This window comes from Amblyomma mixtum, chromosome 3 (genome assembly GCF_055824585.1).
Source record: "Amblyomma mixtum isolate Tamu chromosome 3, ASM5582458v1, whole genome shotgun sequence".
Classification (NCBI taxonomy): domain Eukaryota; kingdom Metazoa; phylum Arthropoda; class Arachnida; order Ixodida; family Ixodidae; genus Amblyomma; species Amblyomma mixtum.
This window is the reverse complement of record NC_143014.1, coordinates 154,537,038-154,562,684: the sequence shown is the minus strand read 5'-3', so window position 1 is coordinate 154,562,684 and position 25,647 is coordinate 154,537,038. Positions and strand designations below refer to the sequence as shown.

Below are 25,647 nucleotides of genomic sequence, written 5' to 3'. Positions count from 1 at the left end.
TTATGAGGAGACATTGAACGCCTTCTTTTCTGCTGAAGAGCTAATCGTACAAGGTATACGTGCTCCAGATTGAAGGGCGCTGTATGTACGGGAAATCCCGGATGCACGGCCAAACCATTAATTACAGGAGAGTGCGGCCCACTCATTAAGGGCGTTTCTTGATGAATCCGGCCTCTCCACTACCTGCTAGGCTTTTACGGAAAGTTGAGCGTTCTCTCGCAGTCTGGTCTTCATGTTTTTCTATAAGTTCGTGTATCGTATGCGGTTTCTGTGTTTGGAGAGCTCTGCTGTTTTAAAGTGCCTGTGCTTCTTGTTTGGGCCCTGTGATGCAAGCGCTGTGTGGTGCTTCCGTAATGGCGCGAACGCAACGGAGGAGCTTGCGAAATGTACATTAATGCTAGGTTTGCGCTCAGTGAACTTGCGGACACCGCGATGTTAGTGTTGGCGTAGTTTTGGGATCACGCAAAGCGACTAAAGAAATAGCCTGCGCGCCCTCTACGTGGAAACACTATACTATGCCTCAATTCTCAAAATAAAATCCAGCTAGGAAGGCTAATCAGACAGGCATAGTGTGTTCTGTTCCGGGCTAAGTAGCGAGAATACTGGAAGAAGAAAACGGCGTAGTGAGCACACTTGCGCGCGAAGAACCATGCCACAAAGTCGAAGCCGTTCGGACAGGCTATTGGCCCCGGATAAAGATAGGAGCGCCTTCAAGGTCTCGCGGGCCGACAAGTTGCGGACTCGATGTGCATGAATAGTTTTTTTTTTCTTAGACCACCACCCGGACATCCAGATATCCCAGTGCTGTGCACAGCAACCGTCTCAGCGAGTAGCAGCCGGTCGTTTCTTCGCAACTGCAGGCGTCGCAAGCAGGCAGGGCTATCAGCCACACCGATGCGGACAGAAACGTTCGCTGCAGCAAGGGTTCAAAAAAAAAAAAGAAAAGAAAAGGTGCTCGGTAGTAAGACTGGAAGCTAAACACGCTTCGGTCGTACATGAAATGCACTGCGAGAATCCCGGTCACATAGCAGCACGGCTGGCTGTAACGCGTGGCCGCGCAGCGGTTATCTTTAGGATAATGGATCGCTGACCAAGGAAACTGCGGGGTTTTGTGCACGCAACCTGACGCATATAAGGGAACGTAAACTTGCGGGTACGGTAACGCTCGCTTCAACATTCTTGGAGGTGAAGTCGCGCGCATAAAAATTCGCGCGGCAAAGTGGGAGTGCAGAAAGCCGAGAGTTCACAAATAGGATTACCAGCGTGATTCTGAGACGGATATGATAGCATGGCAACGCCGTATAGGTAGCCATATTATAAAGCCCTAAGGACGTTAAATGCAGTGCTAAAGTAATTAACTTTATTTCAACGTTTCATTATTTTGATCTGTGCACTCAAAATATTTTGTTTGTCATATATTTTCATATTCAAAGCAGTCATTGTGCTTTGTTAGTGCGTTTATTGAGTACCTCAGAACGATGATGGCGTTCGCCATATCTGCTGGAGAATCACTGCCAGATTCGGTCCAATTACGCCCCTCAAAGCCTGAAGCGCGTCGCACCGCTCCCGTCCCATCTTTTTCCGTCCATGGGCTGCTTGCAAATGAATGGTTGTTCTTCGTGGTGGTTCGGTGTGATAACGCGTCGAGCGTCTCGGCCACCGTGCCACCCCTCCAGTTTTACGAGCGCCCGAGAAAGAATGAAAGCGTCGCTGGAAATATCGCACCCCAGGGTCAATGCGCAAACTTGGACTAGTTTTCATTTCATTTATTATTTTTTCATGTTGACCCGGAAAGAACAGCTGCCACTAGCCTTGACGCGTTATCGCGCTGAACCCCGTCTAAGTGCAATAATTTGAATGCCGTCCACGGACGCCAGCGGAGAAAGGCGGGGCGAATAAGCTCTTCGTCCAAGGGGCGTCTAAAGACATCACTGAACACGTTATTAGAATATATGTATCAACCAAAATACGAGAAAACATGTGGAGACGCTTAAGTCACTTGATGAGTGAAATGCAATGCATTAAATTTCACACTTGCCGCAGCTTCTGTTGCAACTTTTGTGTGTATTTGTGCCAGTTTCTTTGCAATAGTCGATCTATCAGTCATCCTATATGGACTGAGAGCTGCAGTAGCAGGTATCTGCAATGCTGCGACGGTGCCGAGATTTGCATATACCACTTTTTTTTTCTGGTTTTTGATTTCGATTCTCTAGGTTGATGTAAGAAATTAGGCTGCTCAAAACCCGTTGGGCAGGTTGCGATGACGTCACAAGGTCACATGACCTCTATCTAGCAGTCAATAACTTAACTGCCACCTGCCACGGCGGGCAGGCTGTGATGACGTCACAAGGTTGTGTGACATTTCTAGACCAATCAGCGAATTTCAAGACACTTGACAGCGGCGTGGTTTTGGTGAGACAACAAATCTAATGCTATCGCACTAAAACAAGCAAAAAACAAACACCAATTTCTACACAGAAAACCTTCATTTGGGGTGCAAGTGGGGTGGGTGCTAAATTTACCCGCTATAAACACTCATTCTTTACATGTATATCTGGACGTGACCACAAATGGCATATACAATGAGCTACCATAAGGCTGTTGAGCCTTATGGTAGCACAAACACCCGCGGCCGATGGGCAGGTGACTGCATTCACTATGAAATTCTGATGGCCCTAGCTTGCACAGCAAGCGGAAGAAATGAAAGCATAAAAAATGATTTCGCATTTAAAAATTGCGCTTTTGTCAGGCGTTGTGTGAAATGGTGGCATACTGAACGGCGGCGCTGAATGACTGCCGAACAACGTTATTTGCGATCATCTCAAGGCATATCGGACCTTGAAACGAGCCGTATCGCTCGATGCGAGATGGCCGGTTAATCCTTGGCTTGGGCAAAAATGGTCAATCATATCCGTTCTTGTTACAATTCTATCCAATTTAGACACGTTATTAGGTTGGTTTATTGCTTTATTGGGGTTTAACGTCCCAAAGCAACTAAGGCTATGAGGGACGCCGTAGTGAAGGGCTCCGGAAATTTCGACCACCTGGGGTTCTTTAACTTGCATTGACATCGCACAGTACACGGGCCTCTGGAATTTCGCCTTCATCGAAATTCAGACGCCGCGGCCGGGATCGAACCCGAGTCTTTCGGATTAGCAGCCGAGCGCCGTAACCACTGAGCCACCGCGGCGGGGCCCGTCATTAGGAATACCTGTGTTTGCACGGGCCTTATATAGCTATGCACTATTTCGCTAAGTCGGCGCTTACTTGCATAACTACTCTTGGTGGGCCTTCACGTGCCATCGGCGCAGCCAGTCTAGAGACGCGTTCCGAACTGGCTGCATCCGGACCCCGGTCAGTCTGCCTCTCGGCCATGAAAGCAGCATCGAAGTGCCTTAATTCTCGTAAAAAATGTGCGTTTAAAAAACTCTTCAGCTACGTGCCCTTCAACGTCACAAGAGTGCTTTAAAAAGTACAGCAAAGCCTTTTTTTATCTTTTCAGAATTTTTTACTGCTTACACTACTGACGGTAGCAGCCGCTAAAAAAAAAAATGAAAAGCATGAGACTAGCGAGGAAGAAAAAAAAAGTGGCTTACATACACCGATACAACGAAATTAAAGCGCAATGTATTTGCAGTGACTACGAAAGGCAGTGCCGCTTGGAATTAGGTGTCCTGTCACATGGCTCAAGAAAACAAAGAGAAAAATAATGATCTAAAGAGAGGAGCGAAGCAGATTTATCAATGCTCGCGGTGAAGCTACTGATTGGCGGTAGTTCGGGATGAGCTCTAGTACTCCAGACTTCCGCTTTCGCATTGAGCAGATTCTATCGGTAAGTGTACGCGTTCACCATTCAGCGGTTACTCATCATGGCAGCTTCCCCGCATGTTTTCCTTGCGCTGAGCTGATCAGTCTGTATATAGTTTTGCGCACCACCTGCCTGATATACTAAGCCGCATCTCTTGTTGTCTGCGAAAGGGCGAAGGAAAATTCCAGCCTGTCTAAGTTTTCCCGCCCACATTTGAAATTCTCTGCGTTCGTGCATTCATTATGCCACTGTTTTCTGCTTCCCCGCCGGCACGAGTGCGAAACGTGCACGCCATTCTTTTGTTTTGTCTTTTAAAGTTCGCGAACACCTGGACACTGCGCACGCCAGGGGCGTCGTTAAACGAGGTTAGCTCTCATTAATACGAGCCAGACCTTAGTTTAGAAAACCACGCGCTAGCATCGCTCCTGGGCGGCCGACGAGACGCACCTGCGCAAGCTACACCAGCACTGCTGCTCGGCGGCCGCGCTTCCTCGGAGAAAAGACGAGAGAGGGTGAAAAAACAAAAACAAAAAATAAAACGGAGCCCGCGTTTTGGCACGCAGAAAGGATAGCCTCATGAGCGGTCCATTATGGTTCATTTGAAAGGCGCACAAATGATTACATGTCTAAAAGTAGTAGCGCGCTCGCTCGCTGTTTTACTCCTCGGCGGAGGGGAGGAGTGGGCTCTCGCTCGTAACTTGCCAGGAAAAGCTTTAGGAAGAAATGAACGGAAGGAGAAACCCGTTGGTCGGCGGCACCTGAGCTGCGGCCGCAGACCGGCGGAGAACAAGAGAACGCAGCGGCGAGTCGGTCGTTCGATTGTTGCCTTTCCTCAATCTGTTTCTATCGCCAGATCGAAGGAAGTGCCGGTGGAAATTGGAACGCGTCTCGGACCGCGGCGAAGAGGAATGACCACGTGCTAGCCGCTCATGAGCGCTCAAGCGCCGCGCTTCTCTTCTTTTTTTCCGGAACCGGCGCGGCGTATATAAGTGGCCGCGCGGCAGCGTTCGGTCGTCAGACTGCCCTGCCTCCTTGTAGAGCTCCCATCTCAGGCCGGACCATGAGGCTCCTGGTAAGCAGTCGAGGCGACGTGGGGCCACTGCGGCCGGGCGCTAAGGCTTCGCCGAGAAGAGCCCCGTAGCTGCGAGTGGCGGGGTGTAATCGATGCAGTCGGCGGCAGCGGGGGGACAGATTTTGAAAGCAGAGAGAAAAAGGAGAAGTTGGAAGGGAAGCGAAGGAGGTTGACCGCTCTCCTCGCTCCTCCTTTCAACTTTGCTTTCTTCTTTTCTTACTCGCTTTTGCTCATCTTCTGCACTATTTTGCGGACGCATAATAGAATTTGCGCTGGCGGAGAAACCTTCCGGTTCGGTTATCTTGCTAATGGAGGTGTGATAAGGACCGACGCCCTCGGACTGCTCTTATGTATATTTGTTCACTTCAGACGAAAAAAAAAAGGGAAAGGAGATGTTGCTTTGTAGCGAATTATCGATTTAACTCCGATCAATGTGGACCCGACAGCGGGGTCACTGTGACAAGAACAACTAGGAAGACATCGCTCTAAGAGAAAAGCCTCAGCAGGAGTGACAGTTTGTGCAAAATGCGAGAAAGTGAGTGGTGCTTAGCTAGAATCGTGCATTTTGTAACCTTATCTTGCACCGGAATGCGCGATCCAGTCAGATGTTGCAAATTCCAAGATTCGAAAGAACTTACGTCCCAAAAGGAAGTCATTTAGCTCAGATGAAAGGAGTGCATCGTTGTTACAACTTGGAAAAAACTAAAACGCAGCGATATGACCAATACAACATTGCACTCGATCTGTTTTCAGCGTGAGCACTTGCCACTAAACACATAGCTAGTCTTCGCTTACTACGAATACTTGGTAATCGGTTTAGCTGATATATTTGGTGTGTTTCTGCGAAAGCATTACATTTCTGAAACGTTAACTTTGAACAGAGTTATGATGCTCAGGTGTAGATGAAATGACAAAATAAGGTATCATTTTGGCTTTCCGTTCATTTAATCGCACAGCCTTGACCGCAGGTCATACAGCGGTTCCTCAGCGGCGTCTAAGAAACAAAGCGTCGAGTATGGCATGCTATACCGACATCTGTAATCATCCTGCCGCCGTGTAATCCCAGCGAGTCTTGAGCGATCGATCAAGTGATAGCCTGATTGATGACGACAGTGTCCGTAATGACATGGCTTATTCCTTCCAGTTGGCTTCCCTGCTCGTTTGCGCCCTCATCGGTGCTTGCTTCGGCGGACTGGTCGGTTACGGAGGCGGCGGCGGCGGCGGTGGTTTCGGCGGGGGCTACGGCGGTGGATACGGGAAATCCTTGCCAGGGCCCTCCTTCCTGATTAAAACCTTGCACCACGTCAGCAAAGTGAGCCACGGTGGACCCATCCTCGGTAATTACGACCTCGGCGTCAGCTACGGCCACGGCGGTGGATACGGTGGCTTCGGCGGTGGCTACGGTGGCTACGGGTTCAAGGGCTGAGCACACAGTCCAACCAAACCTAGTAATGCAGGTGATGCTGTTGCCAACTGCTACCGGACCATCCGTGCACGCAGCAATCTCGCTGCTTTTTTCCTGCCTCTACTACCCCTCCCCCCCCCCCCCCCCCCCATCGCGCCCCTGCCATTACGCACAGAAGCGCGCCCTCTGCGTTCGAGATAGGTCCTCAGACAGGCAACGCATGTGCACGGCGAGCACGTGACAACTAGGAGCACAAGAACCAAGGAAACGTGCACTAAGATCCAAAGAACAAGTGAAAGAAATGGAAATGACTCGCGGGCAAAAACCAAAAGGCGAAGTGCATGATGGGGCATCGAGACCGAAGCGTCATCTTGTGCGTGCTCAGCAGTAAGGCCAGTGTCTCATGCGGTGTATATTTTGTACAAAGAATAAATGATGCGTGTTGATAATATCCCCAGAGTTGTGTCTTGCTTGCTGTCTTTTTCGGGAACAGCTATGTTGTTGCGTTGACGTAAAACGCACACCAGGCCCAGTTATTAGCTGTAAGCGTCATATCGCGGGACGGTTACCCTTCTGCTGCAGCCATCGGCTGTCCGGTAGTCCGACAGGCGATGTTTGTTACAGCAGCGATTTCGTGTCAATTTAGAACGCAACAACTGTACATTCGCCATATGGTTGGTTTAGTGGAGTTTAACGTCCCAAAGCGACTAAGGCTATGAGGGACGCCGTAGTGAAGGGCTCCGGGAATTTCGACTACCTGGGGCTCTTTAACATGCACTGACATCGCACAGTACACGGGCCTCTAGAATTTTGCCTTCATCGAAATTCAGCCGCCGCAGCCGGGATCTAACCCACGTTTTTCGGGTCAGCAGCCGAGCGTCGTAACCACTGAGCCATCGCGACGGGGCCATTCGCCATATGTATAAAAATGGTCTGCCAGCTAGCACACAAGAGCGAATTTTGCTGTAACCACTGACATGAACTCTAAAATGTGTAGAGGCGAACTATCTAGTAAACACAAAAAAAGCATGCTCATCACTGATACCTTTGCAGTAATCACTGGGAGAATACTCGCATTGTATTCCACTTCTTAAATGTCGCGATCTGTACGTCTGAAAAATCTGTATTAAAAAGGGAATATTTTATGTATTTGAATAATCTATTCGAGCTTGACCGATTGTTACAGGAGCGCAAAGAAAATAGGCATGGAGAAATCGAGAACAATGAACACAAAAAAATGCAGAAAAAAGAAAAGAGCGAAGACGAGCGCTCAAACAAAGAAAAACGCGCACTGCTCTTATAGACACAGATTAATGCAAATAATGCACTTAAGTTTTTTTTTTCAGAACAGTACGACGTCTGTGCTCTTACAACTAGACAGCCCGAACAACCGGAGATAATCCCGTCGCTCTCGTGCAATTGTTGTGACTTAGGGTTCTGTGGAGCAGAAAAGCATAGTGTGAAGAGAGAGGGCAAGGGAGGAGGAGGGACCAACATGCCCGGCAGTGTCATAACCTTCAATTTTGGAGCGGTATGAAAATACGGCGAAAGAAGGCAAAAACATAGAGGCCCTAAAGACCAAGCGGCACAACATTACAAACACACACGAGAAAGTGGGCGACGCAACAAGAAACCGTGTACTGTAACCTCCATTCTCGCGTTCTTGTACCACTCCATCAATGAGTTCTTAGTACGTACAACTACTAGCTCACGGGCAGCCATGAAAGAAGGAAGACAACGGGCTTTGTGGTAACCAATTTTTTTTCTTCAACCTTCACCATACTGAGCGTTAAGATACTAGCTCTTACTCCTGACGCTTTTCGATGGACAGCCAGTGAAGATTTGTGATACACTATTTCTTATGAACAGCCATTAACAGCACATTAATAATGTTTAGCAGGTTTGTTTTTAAAAAGATTTACGTGATTGCGTGCTGTAGTTCACAATAATGCACAAATATGTGGGGTGTCTTTTTGTGCGGAAGCCGTACTATGTCTTAATTCGTAGTAAGTGAGTAGCTCCGAGGTGGCAGAAAAGTTTTCATGTATGATTCAAAGAAAGTAAAGACTCTCTGAATGCATTTCGCGCGCTTGTATTTATCCTTAAACACGACTCATGTTTAAACGGTGCTGCTTATAAATGAAACCACATAGATCCACATTCTCAGTCTCCATGGTGCAGATGCTGCCCTGGCCAGTAAGTATGAAGCGACCTTGGGAAGAGGGCATGGCTGTTAAAAATAGGAGGCAAACACGAGCTCGTTGTTCTTCAGGTATCTTGGCAAGAGAACATGTATGTTCCCACTGCATTTGCCTTGACGGAACGAATGTCGAAACCGCGAAACCGTAGCAGTAGCGTAATGGCAGGTATTAGCGTGAAGAACAAGCAAAATTAAGTTCATGATTAAAACTGGGCTGTCTAACCATCAGTCGAGATTGCGCGCCTAAACACCACCTTTTCCCGCGGAGCTATGATGTAGACCACGATAGCATGGGTGGCGGCAGAAGACAGGAGTTTGAGTGCCCCCCCCCCCCACCAAAAAAGAAAAAAAAAGCACCGACATCGTGCTTGCAAAAGAGAGTTTAGAAAGAAATATGCGATGACACAGATGATGAGGGAGAGTGGGGAGGGGCGTCAACAATGCAGGCTCTTTTGGCTCATGGTGTCAGTCAGTCACAGTGTTCCGAAATTCAGTCTCGGAATGGGGCCTTGGCTGGAGCAGTCACAACTGTAGCTCGCAGCTTCTATTCAGCACGAACTCAAAGAAGCGTTTTCAGATTCTGCAGACATTCTTTATCGCATTACCAAGCTGCTGAGAGCCATCATCATTGTCTTATGCTCAATTTTCCATGCCACGGGCAAAAGTACTTAGCATAACAGCGTAACATCATGGCGTTAAAAAAGTTTGGCGTGCACCCTTGAAAGCCTGCCTTGGGATTTCTTGCTTTGAGCTCGATACTTGTATTAACTCATGCACTATCATGTGGATAGAGGTTCACGAGTTAAGGAGCGTGAATATAGCTACAGCGAGCTCGCTCGTAAGTCGTTAATGTGGCGTTTGACTAGGACAGCCAATGTATAATGAAAACAGGATGACGTTGGCAGTTGCATTTTGTACAAAATAATTAATCCTGCTTCCTACATCGGAAGCTCTGACGGCACACAGAGTAGACAGAGCGACACGGATAAAAAGAAGAAGCAGTTAATAGTCACTTCAGACACTGGAGAGATGAAGCGGCGAGATGGTATGGGGAGTTTAAAACCCCGTTGAGGTTCACGTGGCCTCTGAGAGGCGCCTCGCAGTGGAAGGCTCCGGAAAGGTTTCGACCACCTGGGATTCCTTAACGTGCACTGATATCGAGCAGATCTCGGGCGATTCTGCATTTCTGCTCCGTCAAAACGAGGCCGCCGCCGCCAGGATTCGATCCCGCCAGATAAAATGTGAGCGTGGATTTTAACACTGTGTATCGCAAACCTACTGCAAGCAAAACTGTACCACAAAGAAAACAGCTTCGGCCCTCCTAACAAACATCAGGCAGAAATTGCTGGCACAGAGACGATAGCCTTCATGTTGCGCAAGGACGTCGTCCACTCTATCAGGACTCGTTGTAGATTATCTCGACGGGTAAATTAGTGTAGCGTTAGTGATTGGGGCAGCGAGTATATGGCTACAGGGAACGGCAGAAATTACGAACGGAGCTGCGGCTCGCCTCTCCCCGGCTCATGTAATGCCCACGGGAGTCTCTGCGCCCAAGCACACGGTCGGCGTCCGCTGCAATAAGGCAGCCATCGGCACATCGAGTCTGCGGTCGCGTCCAGAGCGGGACACACAGCTGTGAAGTGGACCACAGGAAGTGCAGCGGGCCTCTCGGCGCTGGAGGCGCTAATGGCGGCGCCTCCGAGAGCAGCCCCGATCACGCGTCCGGCCGGCCGCGCGGTCCGGTGCGCCTACGCCCAGTGCCGGCCAGCGATAGGGATCACCGTGTTACGCGCGCGACACCGCTGTCGGGCTTTTCTTTCCGCTCGTCTCTTCGCCCGCCTCAAGACCAGGCGCTCCCGTTTTTGCTTGGTTTGGTCATACGCGCACTCGCGCCTTCCACTCGACCGAGAGGGAGGGGAAAAAAAAAAAGAAATACAGAGGCGACTGCGAAACCACCGAGACACGCTTCCGCGTTATCGCTTTTAATTTTGCCGCCAGCACGGCTGCTGTCGCCGACGTGTGCGTCAAAACCAAAAGCTGCAACTGCGGGACACCGGTCAAATGGATCATCGCGCGATTACCGCCTCGGCTACTAAATGCGAGTATCATGTTCAGAGCTCAGTCGTAGTCACCTTAACTGGCAGTAATGGATCGCACTAAATGACGCCGCATACAACTCTGCTTCAATACATGACGCACGTGCCTCAGCTCTCGATGTCCGTTTCGCAAGTCCTCCTGGCTTAATAAAACGCGACGCATACATGCAGCGTACGTGTACTCGACAGTGCACTGCGCACGTAACTGCACTTTCAGCGTCCGGCTTGACGAGGAGGTCGTCCGTTCTGCGCTCTCCACCGATGAGGGCTCTGGAAAGCGCTGCTCACAAGGCCGGCGTGCAGTCATTGCACCTTGTGTCATCAGGTTCCTACAGCGCTGCAGAGTGCTGAGATAATCAGGGCCGGCTATGCAACGTGACAGCTTTATTCAGAGTGAATTCCTCCGTTATGGGCTCATGCAACGCCACTCCTCCGATATGGTCGACACCTGCCAGTCGGCGCTATGGACTACAGGATGGAAGTGAATGGAGAAAAAAAATCTGGTATTGCCCCGGCGAACAGGTCGAGCTTCAAAACTTGTCGCTCAACGAGACGGTTTCGATCATCCTTGCGTGCGGAGGCAATGCTGTGACGAAAATAGCCGTTAGGCAAGGCGCTGGCCAACAGCGCTTTGCTCTGACGGGCGACCAACTTTGTATTTTGGCGTCTGTTTTGTTGGCCCGTGCTCCAGCCTATCCAATCCTGCGTGCAGTCCTGATAACGAGCTCTTTTTCTGCTTCCACGTTAGAATACCGAGACGCGGCGAGAAAGACGCCTGCCTGAGATTTTTTCTTCCGCACACCGATAAGGATATTCCAATCAATCAAATCTTCATTTTCACGTTCACAAGAGACGGGAGGGGATGAGAAAATAAAGTGCTGTTTTAAGCAGCCAGACCCCCCCCCCCCTCCCCCCTTCCCCCCGTTGAGTACAAAACGTGGCATGCTGTCGTTACGTCTCTTTTCTTCCTCGCCCTTTTTGCGCAAGTTTATTTCTTTAATACTAACCGAGAAACAGTATATACACAAATAACATAAAAATTACGCATGCACACATTTTCACGCCTTTATGTGTGCATTAACACGAGCCACAGGAAACTACAGAACATTAGGAGGTCAATTAAACAGTCATTAGCAGTCATTTACAAACGCGCAGACAAGAAAGGCTGCGCACACCAGACAACAAGAATACAGAAAAGTGCAATAGTCGCACAAACCAGATAGCTGGTAGAAATAGTTTACGAAACCTTCTGGGAGAGACGTTTTATTAGATCAATATATTTTTAATCAAAATGATTCCGTACCCCTTGTTTGCTCAGAAAGCAGTAGGACATATATGACAAGAATAGCGAGTGGTAGCTTAAGACCATAGTTTTGAGAGGAATAATATTCCGGTTTCAATGCAAGAGACCAATCGTACCTACTTCTTTGGTTGCTACATGATCTGCATGTGTATCCCAAACCACTGAATCTGATATCTGATGTTAAGATGAGAATTTTGAAACACCATTGCCGTTGCGATACTCTAAAAGAGAGAGAGAGAGAGAACTTAATAAATGTGCCTTGTTGCACTACACTTTCCGGATGCACTGTTATACTACAGGCATCGTGCATCGCTGCTAAATAGGCATTGCCCTCTGCGGTGAATGCTGCTTATTTAAGAGCTCCCTTAACTGTCCCAGGAAAGCGCGTTTCATTGGAGCTGGCGGAAAGTCGACTAATTTCCTCACGGGAGGCTCCAGCTAGAAAACGCTCCTGCGGCTCGAAGCTCCCGTTACGCACAGTGGCTTGCATTGTGAGACCCGTTGTATACACGAGCTGCTTTCAACAGACACTGCCCCATTATTCTACGCATACAGTTGGCTAGCGGCAACATTCACTTAACCTTTGTTCTTTATTTACTGATTGACTTTTCGCCATACACTGCAGGTCCTTCTCGAGACCAAACAGGAGGGAATATAATAAAGGAAGCAATAAAAAACAACAAAAATGACGACAACCTGCAGAAGTGCATCCGACTTGAAGGCTCAGCAGCAGCCAGAGCAGCACGGTATTGCAGTCAATATGAGAAACAAGGCAACACCACATCTGTACTATTAACTATGAGAAATTAGAATGCCTAATTTTTCGAGCCAGTATTGGTGCAGAAGTTACGTTAACCATGTCACCAGACAACCTATTCCCATGAGAAACTGCCCCGAGGAAATGGTGAGTGCACAGGTTTGTTGATGAGGCCAGTTGGATGTCATATCGTTTTTTTTTGTGTGTGCGTGCGTGCGTGATTTGCTCATGACGAATGTCATGAGCTCGGTTTAACTAAAGGTCGCCGTGACACAAAAGATAAACAAACTCAATCTAGAAGCTAATCTACGCTTCGAGAGTGTTCGAGGTTACCCCCGAGTCATAAATTGGACACATAGAGCAACGTGAGTAGGTTCAATACATGACGCGTAGATCCAAATTACGTTTTCGTTAGATTTTGTTACGTTCTTTTAATAAAGGCTCCAAATAAGGCCCACGTGTTATAATTTGGGCCTCACAAGTGCTGTATATGCAAGCATCAAGGCACACAGGTTCTATCAATGAAGCAGTTGCGGCAGCACTGTGTAAATATCTAAGGTTTCTTTTGTGTCAATTCCTGTCGTGCTGGAATGTGATGTTCAACTAAGACATATAATACCTTTTATTACGTTTCGTTCAAATTAGGCGTCGCAATGTTAAAAATCGGATTGTTTCTCATTACAAACTACGATATACAGTTTCTTTGTTCCTTTTCGTTATGCTGTGCGTTGTATTGCCTCTTGTAGTTTTTTTTATGTATAGATGCAAACTGACTAACTAAAATGTGATTCAATGTGAAGTTACAAGTTGTGTTTCTGATTCTGTTTTTGTGAACTATTATTGCATTTTTCACTGTTTTTGTCGTATTTGTAATGTCAAGAGGAGGTCTACGTGGCCATGTCAAGCTGCGCAGAGCAGCTTTTAGCCCTGAAAACCTTCCAGTGTTACCTGGAGAAAAAAATTCAATTCAATTCACTTTTTAACTCAAGAGGGGTACTGTACAGATATTGTCTGGAAGCAGTTTCTCTTAAGCGTTACTAGAGATGGCGTCATTGAGTGTGACAGTGACAGTAGTAGTTTATGGTGTGTTTGTTTTCGATCCCCAGCTTGAACACCGCGCTTTAATTGACGAACGGATAGCGTATCTTCATTCTTCCCGTAGTTTACGGCCGAGTGAACAACGCGGTAGCCGGCAAAGAGCCTTTGACTAACCAACGCTGATGCAAAGAGACAGTAGCGTTGTGGTGGTGTCAGGAGGACTGATTTCATTGTCGTCATCATCACCGTCCACTGAAACACAAAGTACTGCACTCCAAAAAACCCTGTCCTCGGACGCAAACAAACGATATGATTTATTTCATGGGCGTAAGGAGGTGCCTTCTAGCAAGTTTCAGTCTCAGGTGTTTAGTGGAACGTAATGTAATATGATTTTAAATATTGCCCCAGGAGCCGCTCGGTATTTCCATCCGCATCGAGTGACGTCAAGACGCACTTCAGCGTTGGCGCGACTGAGCACCGAAACTGCCGGTACAAAATCGTTTGTAATTAATTATTCATGCTGCGCACTGGTGTTTCGATAAATCAGTAAAACACTCTCCGGGGCATGTTGGTTCATAGCTGGCAAGAATAAAAGCGCAACAAGACGACACAAAGAAGGAGGAGAAACTGATGTTTCGAGCTCATGTTCATGATTACTATACCCGTAGGCCTCTTTCAAGAAAAAAAAAACAAAAAAACGGACACCCAGACACTTTGTGTCTGCACATTTTTAACATCGCCAGGTATGAGAATTAGCATACTCGAAAGCAAACAAGCCAGCCAGCCCGCACGCAGACAAAGAAAGGAAGCACTCGGCGTCTAAGCGTTATGTTACATGGCACGATTATGAAGAGCAGCATAACCTTTTGCTTTACTGCCTACCCTGGGACAATCATTCGCTGCCCATGAAATAAAGCCACGAATAAAGCGTACAGACGAGAGCTAATAGGTGAAGGGGTGTGCAGGAGCCAAATCAGTACCGGTCGCATTGAGGCATCCCACAGAGGAGGGATACGGATTAATGTCGACCACAGAGGATTTATTAACGGTTTTAAATTTCGCTTCCAACAGAGTTGCGCCGCCGCGGCCGGGTTGAACCTCCGAACACGTGCCGTGCTTAGCAGCTAAGCGCTGCAGCTGTCGTTATTACTGGCGCTTTGAAACGACGTCTGAAACAACGTTGTTTGAAGCGAATGATGGGTAGGAATGACGGGTTGGATTGTATGGGGTGGTCACAGAGTCTGTATTAAACAACTTCAAATTGCACGGACAAGCTACGGGAACCATTTTGAGGCGACAGCGAAATGGCAGTCTTGGCGGAGAGGCCCGCGGAGTGGTTTCGAACGGCAAGTCGATTCTGGTGCGCAGCTGCGAGTCCGGTTACGTCAAGGCAAGTTAGCGAGAAGGCTATGGGATACAAAATGTTTTTGGCATGTAAAAAACACGAGGAAAATACTCTGCATGTTCACATGTTCGGTTATTTATACGGAAAAAAAATCGAGCGTTTTACCGCCAGTCCAGTCTTTTAAAAAGAACATTTTTCACGTGTTACGGGTAGCGTGAAGACCCTCCTGAGTTTAATTTCCAGAGTATTTTTTTTTGCAGCCAGTTTTCGCTGGACTTCTGTTTCCGTGCAGAAAACCGCGTCTCTTACCCTCCGGCATTATACGCATAATTGTATTCGCTGATCGGATCATTTTTATGACATTGATGGCAACAAGATGAACTGCTGCAATGGCCAAATTCAGCGACCTTTAAAGGACTGTGATGTGACCAAAAACATTGAAAGAAAACATAAAATAAAGACTTTTGTACTCTTATTCAGACACAATAAAGAAGACCACGGCCCCGCCGCGGTGGCTCAGTGGTATGGTGCTCGGCTGCTGGCCCGAAAGACGCGATGTTCAATCCCGGCCGCGGCGGCCGAATTTCGATGAAGGCGAAATTCGGCCGCGGCGGCCGAATTTCGATGAAGGCGAAATTCTAGAGGCCCGTGTACTGTGCGATGTCAGTGCACGTTAAAGAACCCCAGGTGGTCGAAATTTCCGGAGCCCTCCACTACGGCGTCTCTCATAGCCTGAGTTGCTTTGGGACGTTAAACCCCCATAAACCTAAACAATAAAGACCATGAAGCACAAGGGGTGCAGTGTGATTGCCACGGAAGCGGAATGTTCCCTAAACTTCTTTTTGCGCAAAGAACTTAAGTCGTGCTGGAGGATAAAAATACTCTACATCGTAGCCGGCACTAAACAATAAAGGAAAGAAGAAAAAAACTGTTTTAGAGCGAGAAAATTTACCAAGTGTTAAGTTCCAAAATAAATGGCCGCTCACAGCTCAGCATATATACATGAGCGAAGTTAGATACGGTGGGTTTTTTGCGCAAAAGATACGACACAAAAGAAACGAGGTAGACAGGACAAGCGCTTGTCCTGTCTACCTCGTTTCTTTTGTGTCGTGTCTTTTGCGCAAAAAACCCAGAATGCTTAGGCACCAACTAGCCTGCAAAGACATACTCGGAAGTTAGATACGGGAATTTCATTTTAAAAATAACTTTATATCCTTTCGGATTCCCGTCATAAAATCGACTTCCCTTCGATTTAGGTGAAGGTGGTTGATGCCATAAAAGTTCTGGGGAAGTGGCAAGGGGAGGGAAGCAATATAGATGAATGTTTAATTTTTTTCTTAATTTTTGGTGTTGATTAAGGGACAATTAGTAATGAAATCACGTTATTGTTGAACATTAATCGATGAGAACATATATATATATATATATATATACGAGGAAACATCAGCAAAGGCAAACCACTCTTGAAGAAGATCGGGTTTCCGATCGAAACATCGATTCAACTCTTTCGGTTAAAGAAGCGTATACTTCGCTATATACTCCTTTAAGCAGTCAAGTACTTCATGCTCCCGCAACCTATATATATATATATATATATATATATATAACAATGGTGTGAGAAGAGATTTTAATTGACGTTTAGGCCGCGGGACCGGCCTTCGTCAGAAAAAAGTGCGAAAGGGCTAGCAGTGTCACATAAAGAATGTTTCACCCGAAAATTCTACAAAATTTTCAAAAACAGGCTTTTTGAGTTAGAAGCGTGCTTTTTTCGGCACAGCATTGCTAGTACATCAGAATACAGCTAAGACGTGCTAACTAGTAGGCTGGTTAACTAATATTGAACAGCTAACTTTTTAACTATCCCTATTAGGCTTGTTAATTATTGAGAGACATATAGCCCACCGTAATTAATATCCATATCAGTTTTTAGAATTTCGAAAACACGGTTACCCTCGGCGCTGTGGCCCAACAAATTTTGGCTACATCGCGGAAAAGTACGTCATCTTTTGAGAAGCATGCAGGCAAAGCAACCTCTCCCCTGTTCACGTAACTCGTCGAAATAGACAAACTTTGTTGGCCCACAGCGCCAGGGGTGACAACGTTTTCGAAATTCTAAAAACTGATATGAATATTAATTGGTACAATATTAATGTACCAACTCGCCCAGCAGTTCACGCTTCTGAAATATTAGTAACAGTGGGCTACACGGCTCTGAACAATTAAGAAGCCTAACAGTAATAGTTAAAACGTTAACAACTAAATATTAGTTAACCAGCCTGCTAGTTAGCACATTTTAGCTGTATTCTGATTTACTAACAATGATGTGCCGAAAAAAGTGCTATTATAACTAAAAAGCCTGTTTTTAAAAATTGTGTAAAGTCTTAGGTGAAACACCCTGTCTGTAGGTGGTGATATCAGTATCAAAGTGGAAAGAGGGTGCAATCTTAGAAGAGCGTGAAATCATACCTTGGTGGTAACTGCTCGGTGGCGCATTACAAAATGTGCAAAATACAAAAGGTACACAAAAGGTTACAAAAGGTATAATAGCGTATGCAGCCCCAAGAAGGCACGTGGCGAAATGTAAAAATGGATTAAAATGGCGCAAACAAGCAGTGATTATGTGTAGTGAATGTAGGTCAGTAAAGTTTGCTCTTTGTTGTTTCAAATTCGGAACGTTAAAATACTACCAAAGCAATGCCACGTGGCGAAATGCAAACATACCGCAATGCGATGTGGAGCGCGCAGTGGTTATATAAAAGCATTAAAAATGCATGTAAGAAGAAAATGACATACGATAGCGGGAAATGGGCTAATATTACAAGAAAATAAACAAATACAATTTAATCGTGTTTTATAGAAGCATATATTGGACTTGTTGAAAGGCACCGTCTTTACGTGGTTCAATAAAAAATTAAGGCACCAGTCAGGTCCCCACTCATATTTCCAATCTTGTCGAAAAGGACGGTATTATAATAGGCGAGTTAATTTTCCAACTCTTTCGTTTATGCCTGACGAGGCAGCTTTGAATTTATGAATTATACCCCTGCCACAAGGCAAATTTAATGTCATTTCTATCGAATGACATTCATTCAAAATGACATTATTTTGCTGCCACACGAGCAAATATAATGTCATTGGATGAAAATGACATTAGGTATCGGATGAGTTTACAGAACTCATTCGGCAGGAACCTGCGAGCTAATGTATTACCTCCACACCAGAGCAGTGAAAATATACACGGAAAAGTAAATACAAAAGCGTCGCAAGTATTGTAATATTTCTGACTCCATTGAATTGTGCGGTCGCTCATTTATATATATATAAATGCCAAATAGCATTGCAAAAAACAAAACTCTCATTCTCGCTACCAGCCTTGCGTGGCTTGCTTGGTTAACGTTGACAATATGGCGGCGCCATGCCCGCCCGCTTCAGACCAAATACTGCGTCGCCGCTACATTTTTCGACGTGATAGCTTGTTTTAAACGGCTGTATTCGCTTTTATTTTGCGCATTATATTACCTCCGTAATGATATAGGTGAGAAATATTCATCGTTTTTGAGGTAAATTAAAGAATTTCTTGGTGTTAAGCCTAACTGTATACGGCGTACACTGTTGTCATAGCAACAACCCCCGGCGAAGGGCTTCTCCAACTTTGTACTGGAATTTATATTTTAATTTGATTCAATTGATTTACACTTAAAAAAAAACAAAGCATTCACATGCATCCATTGCTGCCATTAATAAAACAGAAAAGAGTTTCTTCGGCTCACAGTTCAGGAGCTTTCACTTGCTGTCACAAGATAGCGCCGCAGTATTTTATACTTCTCGAGCGCTACGCTAGCCACTCATAACTAAAACTGTAGTTGCTAGAGCGGGCGTCAGTGCGCGTAACGTGCGCCCGTAGCGTACGCAAAGCTTCTGCGTACGCACAGCTAAAACTGTCTCATTTCACAAAGCGACGTCCGCCATTTGCCTGCACAGCTGGCTTAGCTTTGGCTTGGCTTGGACTCGTGGTAGATTGTAGTGACTAAGACGTTTTTGAAATGGAGATTAAGATTTTAAATTCGCTTTTCATTCTCGAAGCAATACTTTTGGCAACGTGGTGAAGCATACATCGAAATTTTTGTATGCTGTACTCTCTTTCCATCGCAATCGCCATCATTTGCAAATGGCATTAGTTTTGGTCGTGTAGCAGCGCTAAGAAAAAAATGTCATTAAATCGAACAGATGTCATTCAATGAGCATGACATTAAATTTGCCGTGTGGCAGGAGTATTAGAAAAGATTCCCTTCCTTCTCGTCGTGGTGTAACTCAAAACCGGATTTAAAAACTGCGGCTTTTAGTTTATCGAATTAGTGGCCGGGAATGGCTATGTGCTTGAATAATGGCAAATTAAAAGCCTGGTGCTAGGAGCTTTGTGGTCATTAAAACGCAACTGAAAAGGTGTCACAGTTTGTCTAATATATTGAAGGCGGCACACGGAACGTTCGAGTAGAAAGGCCACATTATCGCTGTCACATGTGTAGTTACCTTTTATCTTCACTGTGCAACAAGAAGCGATGCTGACCGCTACTTGTAATGTCGGCATTTGTGAACAAACTTTGCACCGAGGTTTGCTGCATGGTGAACAGCCGCTGAATACGGGAGTGGTAATTTTGAAAGAAGTTAGAAGGTCACGTTAATTTTAAGCATGCCGGTATACCTTTCTCGGTGGTTCTCAGAAGATATCCTTCAGCCGCTCACTTTGCATTAATATATTTTCATGTCCTTTCAGAATAGGTGCTACATTGGGCACCGATGCTGAGTAAGTTAGTACGAGGCTAGTAGGCTGTCGTAGTAGGCTAGTAGTAGGCTCGTAGGCTGTTTGTAGGCTGTCGAAGCCTAGGCTCTTTAGTTTTGTCAATAAGGGTTCTATGTAAAGTGAGTCTGCGCGTTTTACGGCATCAATCACCTTCGCCGGATATTTTTCTTTAGTAAGGTCTTCCGAAAGTTTTGCGCAGTTCTGATGGTTCGGAGCTTATTCTTTTAAAGCGGACTGCTTGACTGTAAGGAATGCTTGTTTTGCAATGTTTCATGCGCCTGCTGTTAAATTTGAGGTGCTGATGGCAGTCAGTAGGCTTTCTATATAGAGGATAGTAACTAGTTTTTCATTACTAAATAACACTGCCACGTCAAGAAAATTAATAGTTGAAGCCGAGTAAGAGTACTAAAGTGAGATTGATGGATGGAAACAGTTAAATTCTGCAATGAATGTAAGAAGTTCTGCCTCCCCGTCAACCACATATGAAAGCATATCCAACAATTGTGGACAAAAGCATTTTTTAACGGGAACGAGTTTATGAGCGCAATTTTTTCGTATATTGTAAGGTTTCACTGTAACAATCAACATATCCGCAGATCCCCCGTCGGTAGGCTTGCATTTTTTTGCTGTTAACGTTTTTGCTGTCTTCAGGAGCGTTCCCCATTGGTTTTCTATGGCAGTCTTAACTGCTCGATGAGAACGATGGAAACACTGTGAAGAAAGTTTTTGCTACATATCAGAAGAATGGACCAGTATGTCCAATATTTCCATGTCAGTGCCTTACATTTTTCAGTATTTAAAATTTTCGTCTAAGGATGTTGGTCATAGCCATCAATAATTCTGTAGAAGAATGGTTTTAAACCGTGGCTACCTTGAAACGCGGCTTTAAGAAAACCCATATAACTTTAGCATAATTAGGCCATCTTTTAGTGCCCATAGACGTTCTACTGAAGTGAACATAGTGTACACCGCTAAATTCAAAGTTGTTCAATTCAAATTCAGGTATGAGTGGCAGCAGAGTGCCCAAAGTGGAGCTATCAGCTGCTCCGTCGAGGCAGTGCTCTTCATATACTTTCATTACGGACAGTATGCCATCCTCATGAGGTATAGGTATTTGTGCAAAGCGAAGCTACATTTAGCGTTACAAGCATTGAATAGGACGAGATGTTGAGATCTTTGATATCAGTGAGGAAGTGAGTGGTGTCCTTTACAAAGGAATGAAACTTGGCAGGATTATTATTAATGAGTGAGTCGACATAACTTGAGAGCATTTCTGTAACTGTGCCAACAGCAGAGACGATAGTTCGGCCTGGGTTGTTGTTTATGTATCTTGGGCAATAGTAAAATCTGCCGACGGCTGGACTAAGCGGGACTAGCAAGAGGCACATTTTTTTCATTAATTTTGCCAGGTTTCATTAGGACGTCTAGAGTGCTGCTTATTTCTGGTTTGTATTCCAGTGTCAAATCATAGCCAAGATGTGGGAAGAAACTTTTGTCGTCAAGCTGCCTGAGGGCCTCGCGTACGTAATCGGAGACGTTTACAACAACCATGGCACCACCTTTGTCCGCCGGCTTAATCAATATATCTGAGGACGTCACTATTTTTGTTATTGCTCCAGATTAATCATTTAATATGCTACGCTGGAAAGGCATGGGTTCTTTGTATAGGCTTCCAAGATATCATGTTGTACCGCCTTAATATTCATATCAAGATATTTATCGCACTGGACTGGAGGAGTCCACCAGTGCTTGAGTGAAAACAATCCACTTTGTATGTCACACATTCTGCTCTGCTCGTGCTGGAGCAGCGAAGGGGCAAGGAGAGGGAAGCGCTGTGCAACGGAAGGGGCAGATTCTGTCGCGTGTACATGCTGGCCGTGGAGTGTCGAGATTTGACTGACGTAACGCTGCGCTCCCTACAGGCGTGGGGTTTTCGTATGGCGCGAGAAATAGGCCAAATTAGTTGAGCCACAAAGGCGACGACAATCGCGTTTTAGAAACTCTAAAAACTGATAGATATGACGATTACTAACGGTCGGCTCAAAATGTCTAATTGCAAGCGGGCGCCTATCTGTATAGATAGTTAAATATTAAAATTTGGTTAATCACTTTACTAGTCACCATGATTCGCCTGTTTTTTGACGACTGCGAACACTGTGCCGCAAAAAGCTTTTGTTTACCTCAGAAACACTATTTTCTAAAATTAGTGGTAGGCTTCCTGAAAAACCTGGTATAGCGAACAAGAAAAATGAGGGGCTCTGTTTGATCTCGATTGAGTTTGCAGCCCTTGAAGGAAACCGCACACGGCCATTCCACCTTAACTAATTTCGACCATACTAGCGCGTAGCAGTTTTATTTTTTATATAGAAGCAATGAAATTAGGCTTTGGAAAGTTTTTGAGGAAAGGAAATGGCGCGGCAATTTTCTCGCATCTAGGCGGACACCCGAACCGCGCCGTAAGGGAAGGGAGGAAGGTGGGACTGAAATAAGAAACAGAAAGAGGTGCCCCAGTGGAGGTCTCCGGTTAATTTCGACCACCTGGGGATCTTTAACCTGAACTGACATCGCAGAGCACACGGGCACCTTTTGCGTTTCATCTCAATCGAAACGCGGCCGCCAGGGCCGGTTTCGAACACGGGTACTCCGGCTCGCTCGGTAGACGAGCGCCTTACCACTGAGCCACCGCGGATGAATCAAAATCACAGAAATTTTCTACTCGTCCGTTAAATAAAAGCGAACTCATTTGCGAACCAGGAGCGATATTTTATAACTTCGTTTTCCGGATCCGTTATTCCACCCCTTTGTCATCGATAAGCCTCGCCTTTGACACCAGATCTCGCGTAATTCCGCTCTGTGAAAGACACAAAACAACAACTTCCGGGTTCACCTCACAGCTCGCGCTCACACGTTTGAAAAGAGCTATTTTCGCTCAGATGCATTACAAAGTCTGACCTGAAAGGAAACAGAGCCACGCACGCACGCACGCACGCACGCACGCACACACACACACACACGCAAGCACGCACGCACGCACGCACGCACGCACGCACGCACGCGCGCACGCACACACACACACGCACGCACGCACACGCACGCACACACACACACTGGAGAGATTGTAAATATATTGCACGTAATTAGTTGTCATCATATAATCACTCGAAGAAGAAAACAAGAGGAAGGGGATCCAAGCTGCCGTCCTTAGCGCTCAAACACAGAGTTCACCGACTACGCCATAGCGTGTCGATTATTCCACTTGCGTTTAATAGTGTTATTAGTGCGTTAATTGTCTTATTATAGTGCATCTAATAGTCTTATTATCCGTTCTTAAGAGCTGCCTCTGTTTTACAGGTTGGTAGCAGTGCTTAGCCGGAAGGCGGGGGTCGGAATGACGTACCCGTAAATCATATTGCTTGCTGCCTAGCATCAATGACGTCACAGGCAGTGCCTATAAACCTTAGAATTGCAAGAAAAAATTAACCTAAAGTACGGCCCAGCATCGCAGCATTTCATTGAGCCAGCTTGCCGCGCAGGCCACGAGCTGGGTGTATTTTAAGCTGGGTGCAAGGCACGTGCCACCGCTTTGAGACCGTGCACCTGCGTCTGATATGGCTTGGGGCTGTGGGCTAGTTGCTTTTCATTATACTTCTGCTGGGCTCTTGAAAAATAGCAAGGTTAATTTCTCATGCCTGAAAAATAATATCTGGCTCCGACTATGCTCTACAGGGACACCAGAGAAATATTTTCGTCAAAATGCGCTCGAAAATACTTTTGCGCCCTTCTGTGAGTCCACTTGTCCTAAATGCTCAGTGGCCGTTCGCACTGTTTCAATAAAAAAAGGGGAAAGAGCCGCGATTGAATTGTTTCATACCTTCTTAAGCCGGTTTCGGAAGGAGGAGTTAGTAAAGATGCTTAAGTATGAAATAATATTTACTCCTAGAACTAAAAGAGGCTCTCGAAATCTTTAACTGCAGTCAAATAATTCTATTATCTAATAGGGGGCTGAAGAAAAAACATCACAAGTGCTTTGCCATCGCAAAAATTTTTAACGAGCAAAATAAACACTCAGACGCTCATCAGCATCGCTGTTGACAAGCAAAGTATTTTCCGGCTAAGCTTCGGATAACGATAAATAAAAAAAATTATGAGCGTTAAAATGGATTGATGCAGAGGAACGCGGCAGCATTATTCTTTCATTCACCAATCTATTCCAGTTACGATTCTATTCGAATTCTGAGTTATTTGCCTTTCACTCTCGATCTATTTACATTATTGTTCTGTTCTAATTACGACTACGTGACTACACAACTACGCAGAATCTGTTGCACAGATAGATCGCGGAGAGTCCTCATACCCCTACCGGTGCAGTGGCGTTGTGGTTAAGCGATGCGCCACTGCACCGACAGGTGACTTTTTCAAACGCAGCCACCGCTTGTAGGACCAAGGTTGCTCTTCCCGGGCAATGCGAGAAGCAACACGCGATAACGCTTCCGCAAGCCTCATTTTAACGCGATGTCGTTAAAGGTCCCGTTAAAACCCGGTACCGGCGTTGTCAGCGTTGTGAGCGATAAAAAGGGTGGCGTAGGGCGGCCCAGGCAGCCATCCGCGGAGAAGCATCTCAGGACGGCAACCTATGTCACGTGACCTTGTGGCGATATCACAACCTACCCACCGGATTGTAAGCGAAATAACCATTCTGGCAGGTGGCAGTTAAATCAATGGTTGATCGCGAGAAGCTGCTCGGGAACAGCAACCTGCGTCGCACAAGACTCACCAGTGGCAGCACCTGCCATCACAGGGCAGTGGCGCATCCCTTAATCGCTGCATCATTGCGCGACCGGCGAGTGGTATGAGGACTCCCGGGGACATATGAATGTGAAGTTGGAAATGACCAATTCCGCGTATATGGGTTTTAACTCGTTCACGCTATCGCGTCATGTCCTTAAGGCGGGGCTGAAGTGTCCCCCCAATTTTTTGCACAGGAACGAGAGGCTGTCTGTTTTCCACGTTGGCTCACTGTTTTCCGAGTCAGTTCCTTCGTAGCCATTTTCATTTTTGCTCAGTCATCCTTCGTCCGAAATATCACTCCTCTACCTTACAAAAGGAGACGGGAATGGGGCATTGCGGACAGAGAAATTGTTGGAAGGTGGTAGATGGAGAGAGGGAAGTCCCCATAAACACCACCTGCCACGGTTGGCAGGTTTAGATTCACACAAACGCCTCCGGACAGTTTCCGCCTTCATGGCCTTCCTAATGCTATCGCGTCAAAGAAGTTGAATAATTCGGAATGAAATGCCCCAAGTCAAGCGAAACGCAGCAAAAACGTGTTGCATCACATATAGATAGCTGGCAGCACATAGCTGGTTTTTGATGATGAATTTTTAAGGCGCAGGGGCATCTGCGGCCAAAGAGCGCCATGGCACAAGGTGTGTTCTTCTACTCAAGGTGGGGCCAAAGACCCATTTCCCAAGCATTTAACCCCTAAGAAGCCGAGCACCAGGTAGGAGAAAAGCTTGCACCCACTGCATCGCCGGTGGGTACCCGACGTCAGTGGGGATTGAGCCCCGCACCTGCCGCATGCGAGGCGGTTGCTCAAACTAGCTGATTTTTCGAATAATTCAGAGAAAGAGGGGAGTCGTAGTTCACTTTAATGGACGTATAGTGTGGTGACAGCGCAAATGAGAAAGGGACAAGAAAAAGGAAATACCGGCCTCGTGCGCTGAACCAAAGAACCAATCTCTATTGAACATGTATTCCGGATCATTGTGGAATGTCAGCTGTTAGTTGAGCGCTGTGCCGTATTTCTTGCCCCTTTGTGTTTT

At 46.3% G+C, this 25,647-nt stretch overlaps 2 protein-coding genes across 5 annotated transcripts in view; one reads left to right on the top strand and one right to left on the bottom strand.

Annotated features, from left to right (window-relative positions):
* LOC149352431 (tachykinin-like peptides receptor 99D) overlaps positions 1–25,647 on the bottom strand; it is a 578,367-nt gene that overhangs the window by 76,146 nt on the left and 476,574 nt on the right. The gene's annotated exons all lie outside the window — the stretch shown is intronic.
* LOC149352433 (uncharacterized) lies at positions 4,846–6,690 on the top strand. The gene is made up of 2 exons (XM_089577164.1): positions 4,846–4,880; positions 6,025–6,690. Exons 1-2 carry the CDS (start codon positions 4,869–4,871, stop codon positions 6,304–6,306), a joined length of 294 nt encoding a protein of 97 aa, XP_089433290.1. The 5' UTR covers positions 4,846–4,868; the 3' UTR covers positions 6,307–6,690.